Genomic DNA, 9,415 nt, shown 5'->3' with positions numbered 1-9,415 from the left:
TCAATTGGTGTCTTTAGTCGTTACAAGTAGAAATCAGGGTGCTTTCCGTGAACTTGTCGCAAACAAACCGGATAATTTGTTACCAGTCCTGCATTGGTCAGGTACGCGACGGGGAGGAATTTCTGTTCCTATTTCAAGTTTTAATTTAAAAGCACCGTTGAAATTGGTGGCCTATAGTATCCCAGACGCTATCGACGATCTGCAAACTTACTACGCTGAAAGCAGTTATTTTTATCCTTTAGCTCAGGAACAGCGGGTAATACAAATGGGCCAAACGTATGCGTTGCGTGACTCACTCGCGCCGTGTACTTCGTGTTCACTTCGTGTTTACTTCGTGTTTACTTCGTGTGTACTTCGTGTTTGGCGGGAAACGCAATCCACTGGGTTCCATAGCAATTGAAGATGGCGGCAACGTTAGGATTGTTGGAGCTGCTGGTCGGTTTCTCTGGTTAGCTCGAAAACGGAAGTCCAAAAAAAAGCGATAAGGATGAACGGGGCGGTAATTTCCAACACCCCAATAGCTATTGACTTTTGGAGGTTGAGGCACTGCCAGCACTCGAGAATTTTCTTTCTTTCTCACATGCACGCGGACCACACGGTCGGTCTGACATCTTCATGGAATACGTACAAAATTTACTGCTCAGAGGTTACAAGGAAGCTTGTAATTGCTAAACTTGGAGTTAACAGCGACCTCGTCGTTGGTCTTCCCTTAGATGAATGCGTTGTCATAAATCTGGATGAAGCTGGAAAGGAAACCATGACTGTAACGCTTATTGACGCCAACCACTGCCCTGGTTCCGTCATGTTCATTTTCGAAGGATATTTTGGGAAAATTCTCTACACCGGCGATTTCCGTTATTGTGAACGTTTCACAGCACACTCTACTATGAAGGGGAAACAATTTGACGTCCTTTATTTGGACAATACTTACTGCGATGCGAAGTGCGCTTTTCCCACCCGTACTCAAGCAACTGTCAACATTCTCGAGATAATTCGAGGACATCCAGAATGCAAAGTTGTCATTGGGCTTCATAACCTTGGCAAAGAAATGCTTCTTCATACAATCGCTGTCGTGTTCAAAACTTGGATTGGAGTGGATCCTTTGAGAAAAGAAACACTGAAACTTCTTGAAATGCCAAATGTGTTTACCTGTGATGTGGATAGAGTAAGGATTAGGGTAGTGAAAAGTCATGAAATCACCAAGAAAAACCTTCAGTTTTGGAACTCCCAAGAACCAACCATTGCAATATTGCCGACATGTCTCTATGTTGGAGCAACAAACCCCTATGCCAATGTGGAGAATGTTTTTGTTGTTCCCTACTCGGATCATAGTTCTTTTGAAGAGTTAAGAAAGTTTGTTCAGAATGTCAAGCCAAGGAAGATTATTCCCATTGTGCATAAACACAGACTATCGCCAGGTGACACCATAAACAGTAGAGTGAATATGAATGTTTTCCAAGATCTGATGGATTCTTCCCCATCATCAGAATTTACAGTCCCTCATTCTGTAACATGTTTCATGATGGGAGAAATACAGCAAGACGGAAAGAAAAGAGTGAAAGCAACAGGACAGAATTGCTTAAAAAAACCTGCTAAGGTCAAGAGACCACGTGGGGTCATCTTTCCCCCAACCCCAGAAAAAGCAGAAATGAGTGGGGACAAACATGACTTAGAAATCAAAGAATCTGATGGGAACATACCAGAACAGGGGATCACAGAAATTGGACAGAATGTTGGCACTCTTTCTTCCAGTAAGTGCAGTTTTGCAGATGTTGAATCTGGCAAAAAAGTTAAGGTGGATAAAGATCCAGATGAAGGAATCACAGGGGATGAAATGAATTCATCTGCCTACTTTGCAGACAGTGACTCTGGTGGAAATTCGGTCCCATATTTTACTTCAGGTGAAGAAGATCATGATATGTTGCAACAGAGCATTGGCAGTAAAATAAAGAAGGTGGATTCTACATCCTTTGCATCTGGCTTGGTGGACAGTGAATCGGGAAAAAAACCAAGTGTGGGTGATGTTTCAGGTGATAAACATTTTCAAGAGAACAGTGTGGTGTGTGAGATCACAGGAATTAAAATAGATTCAGTTGCCTCTTCATCCAAAAGTGGCTTGATAGGCAGTGAATCAGGAGAAACATCAAAGGCACTTAATTGCAAAGGTGACAAAGATTTTCAAGAGAACAGCATGGTGCATGAGATCACAGGATATGAAATAAATTCAGTTCCTTCTTTGTCCAAAAGTGGCTTGACAGGCTGTGAATCAGTAGAAACATCAAAGGTACTTAACTGTGAAGGTGATAAAGAACCTGATATGGCAGAGACAACCATAGGAGGCAAGGAAGATGCAGTTGCTTCATCTATCAAAACCAAGAACATGTGTGACAGGATTATGAACTCTCCAAAAGGAAATATATCCAGCAGAGATGCTACAGGCGATAAAGCAACTTGTGTCAAAGTCAAGGATCTGTGCAACAATGTGATTGTTCCAGTAGAGAATCTTTCCTTGAAAAGAAAGTACAGAGAGCTCACTGACCAAAATGATAAGAACAGTGTCGATAGTGTTAACAAGGGTAGTTTGAGCAAGAAGAAATTCAATATTTATACTGGACGCTCATGTGATTTTGCACGGAAATATCTGGCAGACATGGTGAAAAATGCTGCTTTTAGAAACAAATGAGTGTGTTTATTTTGGGTACCAGTTACCTTGAACATTTCCTTGTATTAGATTTTTTTGATAACTAAATGTTGCTGTAAGTGCAAAATACTAACATCCATCCAAATGGATACAAATTGCCTAATTCACATATTAACTTTGATGAGAAGTACACTTATATTTATGAATATCATAACCACTTGGGGCTTTGCCGTGGTTGTTGAGTTTTTGGACAAGGAAATATTTGGCAGACATGGTGAAAAATGCTGCTTTTAGAGACAAATGAGTGTGTTTATTTTGGGTACCAGTTACCTTGAACATTTCCTTGTATTAGATTGTTTTGATAACTAAATGTTGCCATAAGTGCAAAATAGTAACATCCATCCAAATGGATACAAATTACCTAATTCACATATTAACTTTAATGAGAAGTACATTTATATTTATGAATATCATAACCACTTGGGGCATTGCCATGGTTGTTGAGTTTTTGGGCAAGGATATATACCATTGTCCTAGATACATGCACAATCACATTGTATGGGTTCCTTTAAGTGTTCCAAATTGGGTTAAATTTGTTTGTAATACTCATGAAGTCACCAAAGGGACTAGCTTTTTCACAAAATAAATTAATATCTGGGCTCTATTGTTTTCCAGCTTTATTGTCAATCAGCACACTCTAACGTTGAGCTGCAATCTTGAATGTCATAAAACTAACCATACATGGTGGCAAACTTATAACTGACTGAATGAGATCTGTCATTGTCTCGCTAAACAATATGTAAATGACTTGAACAATAATTTATCTCAGACTGGGGCTTTTATCTGATACAGTAACACCTGTTATGACTGTGACCAGGTATTGATGTTTCATTAGACTATGAGTTATCTCCCTTTCGCTTAGTGTGGAGAGCGAGACCTTAAGTAAGAAAGGAAGAAATGGCTGCATGAAAAGCAAAAAGAAAAGAAAGGTGAAAGAGGGACTACTCGTCGTGTTTCATCTGAATTTGCCCATTGTTGGTGCAATTAACCTGCAAAGTAACAGGCTTGTTATGGGTGGGAAGATCAAGGCAACAGGTAATTCAAAATATAATGTAAGATTTGTATCCCTGCAAACATCAGCACCTAAAGTCAGCCCTCAGGTATGGCTGTTTGATAATTGAACTGGAAAACAAAGAGGCCCTGTTTGGAAAGTTATCTTACTTCCTTACTTGAAATTTTGGAACCTGATTGGAATATTTTAAGTACAACTTCAATGTTCCATGTAATTCATTTTGTGTTTGTATGTAATACATAGTTATAGATCCAGCAATCTTCCATTTAAATTTAATGTAAACAGTGCAACTCAAATGTCTTCAAAAACTGTGCACTGCCATAGACATTTTAACTTTTCTGATGAACACAAAGAGCATCGATTTGAGATGAAAAGAAATCAAATTTTGAATTTCTCACACAAAATAATTGTTAAAAGCTATTAAATATGTTGAAACACTAGGTTATTGTTATCATTAAAAATAGTCCTTTCCAATTACCTGGCTATTAATTATTGTCCTTACTTAATGCACCCCTGGCCATGCAACACAATGAGCAAGTTCTCTTCTCTTGTTTTGAGGCCTTTCTTGAAATGATCGTGAGGAACAGCTCATAGACTTGCCTCATGAGTTTCAGGGTATCATAGCTAAGCAAGGTTTTAGGTCACAAACCGAGCAAACAATGAAGTTGTGAGAGGTCTTTCTCTGGCAGGTCATGAATAAACAAATAAAGGACTTTTCTGTCCTTCTGGTCTAGTCAGCTAAGAAAGGCAGAAAACGTGACTGATCTAAATTCTGCAACTTTAATCTAGTAACCATTCAAGTGATGAACCCTGTTGTGCCACAATTTAACATGGCAATGTCTTGTGCAATGTCTCTGGCAGTCAATGAAGGTGACAATGCAGTCACATGAAAATGAAAGCCTGAAATTTCAGTCATTGTCTTCAGTGGACAGCTGACACTTAGTCAATGAGGAATTCCACAGTCCCAGGCTACATAACTAACCCATTAGTTTACTATCAGCAATAATGGTTTCCTTGTAGAATTTTTAAAAAAGAACAAAGCACCATGGGGAGGTATAGTTTAAATATTTATTTGAAATACGCTTTGTACATGGGTGTTATCTACATACATCATGTAGACAACCTCATTTCTCTAGGTTTGAATCCGAGAGTTAATATAATGATTAAGTCACATGACTTTGCATAGTGGGGGGGGGGGGGGGCAATGGAACAGGTGTGCAGGAGAATAGGGGACAAAGGGGGTATGGGGGAAGAAAAAGGGTGGCATGTAGGAGAAAAATGTTATTTTTGGTCATTAAGCATTAAAATTCTTTCAAAAACAAGAACCCAAAATGTTATTTGCCTTGCATTTAGCATCTTCTGAGATGATATGTTGCATAAGCTGTCAAAAAGGTGAGCAAGATGAGCAAGGCAGAATACAAAAATTTCAAAACAAACGAACGCCTAAGCATTATGCAACTAAATGACTAGGATAATGTTTTGAGTCTCCTAATTTACACTGCAAGAGACGATCGAGCAGGACATGATGGGGCAGGAGTTGGGAAATAAAGGTTTAGGAAGCAGGAGGTTCTGACCCCCCTGCCTCTTCCCCCTCCCCCCACTGTATAGAAAGCAGCATTTACATTGGCTGGTTACAGAATGTTGACGGGCAAGTTGCATGAGGAATTTGTTAAAACAATGTTACACTTGGTGCAGCAAGTATGCTGCTCTTGGTTCAGAGAGTATAACTGTGTTTGAAATAAAAGAACTTGCTACAAAGAACCATAGGCCAGCAATGCATACTAAGTGCTACAAAGGCATTGAAAAGCAAATTGCACTGTTAAAGATTACTGCATAATATTGATGGCATTCAGCAGTCTTGTTTCAAATGAAAGTTCTGTTGTCACTTCAAGTATGCTGTCACTTCTTCTCTGAGATCAAAAATCTCTTCAGCAGATGGTATTTTGTCAGGATAAAGGAAGTAATTCTCCAGTTGAACAATGGTCTGAAGCTGTACATGAGCCAGTTGTTCATTCATCTGTTTAACAAAGGTATAAAACTGTTCACCATACAGAAGCTGCATGGGCACAATCTCTACAACATCAAAAGCTGACCCTTCATTGGCAAGCATTGTGAGCTGGTGAAGAACCTCTTCAAGATAAGCAGCATAATGTTTATTGTCACCATGAAATCCCTTGCACACCAAAAATCTTTGTGGGCTTGACAGCTGTGACATCACTGGTTTAACAATTGTTAACTTGTCAAATATATGGTGGAAAATGTACAAAAGGCCCACACTGAATCTTGTCAGTGTCTCACAGACACGGCAAACAAACATTCCACCATCTCCCAACAACTTTAGGGCAGTGATGCACAGAGAAACCAAATCTCTTTTTGCACTCAGTTCATTACTGTGGTTTAGGTCAGCAAAAACAAGATTGATTTTCTGCTCATCACCTATCTGGGAGACCCTGTTCACATGCTGTGAAATGTCTTCAAACTGAAAAGCAGTTTCCTGATTAATAGATGCTAATGGTGTTCCACTCTCAGCTGAGATGCACAGGCGAATTGAGTTGAATCTAGCATGCTTTTCTTGAAGGTATTGTCCCAGATAATCAAGACTGTCACTGAGATTTAACACAATTCCAAAGTTATCACACTTTGCCATTTCTGTGAAGAAGATGAGGTTATCAAGATTTCTTACTTCTGCTTCACCACCCTTCGACATCTTGACAATATTTGAAGGACACACTTTGTCATTTATAGAAATGAGGTTGTCGACATTCTCTTCCCTTAGGATTGTAGCCTGCTGATGTGCATCTTGTAACTTGCTAATATAGAATGGCGTACAGAAACGTGAATTCAAAACAGCATTTAGACAAGCTGCAGACTGAGGTTTCCAGGTGGCAGCCATGACCTCTGGTGCGACACACTCTGCCCCTTCAAGCCACACTACTTGATCATAGTGAAGTGGAATCAGGGGAACTTCATTGTAAACTTGAGAATAATCTGCAATATAATTGTGAGATGAATTCACACTTCTATCCACTTTGACTTGTTTTAAGAATTTCTGAACTTATCAGAATGATAAACTCCAAATAAAATTAGGAGTATTTATTAAATTAGGTGTATTTATACACATACTGTAGTAGAAATTGAACCATTCAGGCAATGCAATTCTCACAGCTAACCTCTTGTCTTTAACACAGTTGTCCCAAATATTGCTTTGGTAGTTCACTGAGTTAGTTAAAATGTGCCCCAGTTCCTAATTAGAGCAGCATTAAGCTTAACATGTATATGAATTCTGTATCTAATCTTGCGCTTTGAATGAGACCTTAAGTTAGAAGTGATAAACACCTTTAAACAGAAGGACTAAAATCTGGATATGTAAATTACCTAATATCACAGGCTTGCAATGCATGCAAAAGGTTACAGATGTACAGTCATCTATGCAGCACATGTATTATGCTTAGTAGTGACAAACAACTGGGAACACAGGATAGTTTGTTCAATCAAGCGAAAACCCACATGTAGACCTCTTAACATACCTTGCAAACTCTTCAGCTGAGTAGGATGAAATTGGAACTGTCCATCTGCTAGAGTTTTTGCGAGCCACTCCTGGTTCAGATTCTCATTTCTCTCATTGTAACTTCCCATCTGATGTCGACCATTAAAGCTCTCTCTAAAAGGTACATTATTTGTAGGTCCTCTGGTGAAGCTCAGTTGTGTCCCATCTAAGTAAGCACCAGCTACAACATGTTCCTCTTCGTTGATTGGTCTTACGTGAAATCTTTCTACAAAGTTTTCTACCACAAGCTGACGAAGTTGAGCATGAGCCTTCCATTCCCTTGAACTCATGTAATAAAACTGTTTGATGTTTTGATCAATGGCTTCCATTTGAAGACTAGTAAAGTACTCCTCGCAGGCTTTTAACCTCTCCAGAAACGTGCACGGGATTGAACTCAGGGAAAACAGACTGGAGGATGGGCAATGTTCACCATACCCTTCACATACTTTTTCCATAACACTGCTTGGAATTTTCTCTTTGCCAATAAACGCAAGGCATACAACATAGGCCTCTGAATTACCTGACTTGCTGGTACCTAAACCAAAAACACATATACATCCTGTGTCAACAAACAGTTCCTAATGATGTATTATTTTTTTACAAATTATGCAAAATTTTGGACTGTGCATGTATATCCTATTTTTGCTCGTAAATAGTCTATCAGTTTAACTACAGAACCAAGAATGGATTGCTGCCTTGGCAGAGCTCAACTCTTTCCACTATTCATTAAACTGTCCCAGATGAAATGTGATATTACTTTGGAAACCTGGGCTTTTATTTCCAAGGACTTGTCTCTTGATCAGACAAACCAGTAATACTTATCCAGGAGGCAGGACAGTACCAGGAAATAATCCACAAAATATTTACTGGTCACTCATCTGTCAGATGAACCTGTGTCTGAATCATTATGGTGTCTACCTGGTTTAATGACTTGGATTTCTTGAAACAAACAAGCAAGAAGATACAGAAGGGATATCATCTGGTGCTCGAATGCAGTGAACATTTTGAACACAAAGTTCCCTCCTTGGCAAAGCAGGTTTATGGCAGCTACTGCCTCACAGAAGATCAGTTGTCCTACAAGGCTTTCCTGCTCATCTGGTTGATTAGCACAGTTTATACTGCCATCAGCTGTCACCTAAAAAGAAAGAAACCATTTTATGAATTTTGTTATTCATCTATAGTAGTGTCCAAGAAGCTATACTACCCTTGGCCACTGGCTATTCTAACCTCATCAGTAGGATATTTCCTCTAACTACCCCCCTAGGGTATGTAATCAAGTCCTACCAACACCTTTGAGTCACCTTTATCTCCCTCTCGTTTCACATGGTCTGGAGAAAGACTACGGCATAAGGGTCGTGATTCTCTTGGTTTTAAAGGTATATACAATGTAAATCATTCTTACCAAATGAACGTCAGGTGTATCTTGTTGAAGAGATTCCAAGTTAGCCAGCTTCATCAAGTCTCCAGTTCCATCCACACCAAAATGCCAGTGTGACAATGTCTGCAAAACAAACCTGTCATCGTCCAACATGGCTGTCAAGTCATGACCTTCATAGTAAGGATTCAGAGTATTGGCGACCCAGTCCCACTCTAGACTGTGATGACAACTCTTCACAAAGTGATTTAAACTTGCAATAAAAGCTCCTGGAGCCTCGCATAGGTGCACTGATCGAAACTTTCCAGTTTTTCGTGCGATCTCTGGGATGAGATCGAAGGAGTTGAGTATCTCGTGGAATTTAGTCCAAGCTTGAGTACACATCTCAGCATGAATATTCTCCCGAAGGTGCTTCACAACAAGGCCTGCTTTGTGAGCTCTACGGGTGTGCAAATGCCACTTAACTATATCCATGTCGTTTAGTAGGCTCTTCTTTCGATTCAGCTCGTCCTTCAAGGAGATCATGTCTTCCAGGATGAACGGTAGTTCTTGAAACATGCTTGATGAATCCGGTAGTGCCCATGTTTCTCCACTTGATTTCAAAACGAATCTCTTGTTAAACAAGGCTTCGATTTCTCCGAGAAAATCCCCAGAGTCGTGTACGTGATGTTTTTGGTGCTTCTTTCGTTTCTTTGTTGGCATAACTGCCTAGAAAATGATGAAAAGTTAAATTTGTAACACAATGAATAAAATCTGCGTCAAAACGAAGCCATGTTGGCC

At 39.6% G+C, this 9,415-nt stretch overlaps 2 protein-coding genes across 2 annotated transcripts; one reads left to right on the top strand and one right to left on the bottom strand.

The window, feature by feature from the left end:
- Window positions 1-76: 76 nt before the first annotated feature.
- Window positions 77-4,906, top strand: LOC145493019 (5' exonuclease Apollo-like). The gene has a single exon (XM_081472427.1). The coding sequence runs from the start codon at window positions 488-490 to the stop codon at window positions 2,681-2,683; it is 2,196 nt and encodes a 731-aa protein (XP_081328553.1). The 5' UTR covers window positions 77-487; the 3' UTR covers window positions 2,684-4,906.
- LOC145493009 (cap-specific mRNA (nucleoside-2'-O-)-methyltransferase 2-like) lies at window positions 4,907-9,403 on the bottom strand. The gene is made up of 4 exons (XM_081472417.1): window positions 8,663-9,403; window positions 8,179-8,395; window positions 7,241-7,795; window positions 4,907-6,701 (listed from the first exon to the last, which is right to left on the bottom strand). Exons 1-4 carry the CDS (start codon window positions 9,335-9,337, stop codon window positions 5,596-5,598), a joined length of 2,553 nt encoding a protein of 850 aa, XP_081328543.1. The 5' UTR covers window positions 9,338-9,403; the 3' UTR covers window positions 4,907-5,595.
- Between the last annotated feature and the right edge of the window lie 12 nt (window positions 9,404-9,415).

This window comes from Orbicella franksi, chromosome 1 (assembly GCF_964199315.1).
Source record: "Orbicella franksi chromosome 1, jaOrbFran1.1, whole genome shotgun sequence".
NCBI lineage: Eukaryota > Metazoa > Cnidaria > Anthozoa > Scleractinia > Merulinidae > Orbicella > Orbicella franksi.
Note: the sequence above shows the minus strand (reverse complement) of the source record. Positions and strands in the feature narration are given on the sequence as shown.

Bases quoted from the DNA above. Each gene is read 5' to 3' on its own strand.
- LOC145493009 (XM_081472417.1), bottom strand. From the start codon at position 9,337: ATGCCAACAAAGAAACGAAAGAAGCACCAAAAACATCACGTACACGAC. The intron at 8,396-8,662 runs GTAAGAATGATT...CTTTCTTTTTAG, and splicing joins ATACACCTGACGTTCATTTG to GTGACAGCTGATGGCAGTAT. The intron at 6,702-7,240 runs GTATGTTAAGAG...ATTATATTGCAG, and splicing joins TCAGCTGAAGAGTTTGCAAG to ATTATTCTCAAGTTTACAAT.
- LOC145493019 (XM_081472427.1), top strand. From the start codon at position 488: ATGAACGGGGCGGTAATTTCCAACACCCCAATAGCTATTGACTTTTGG.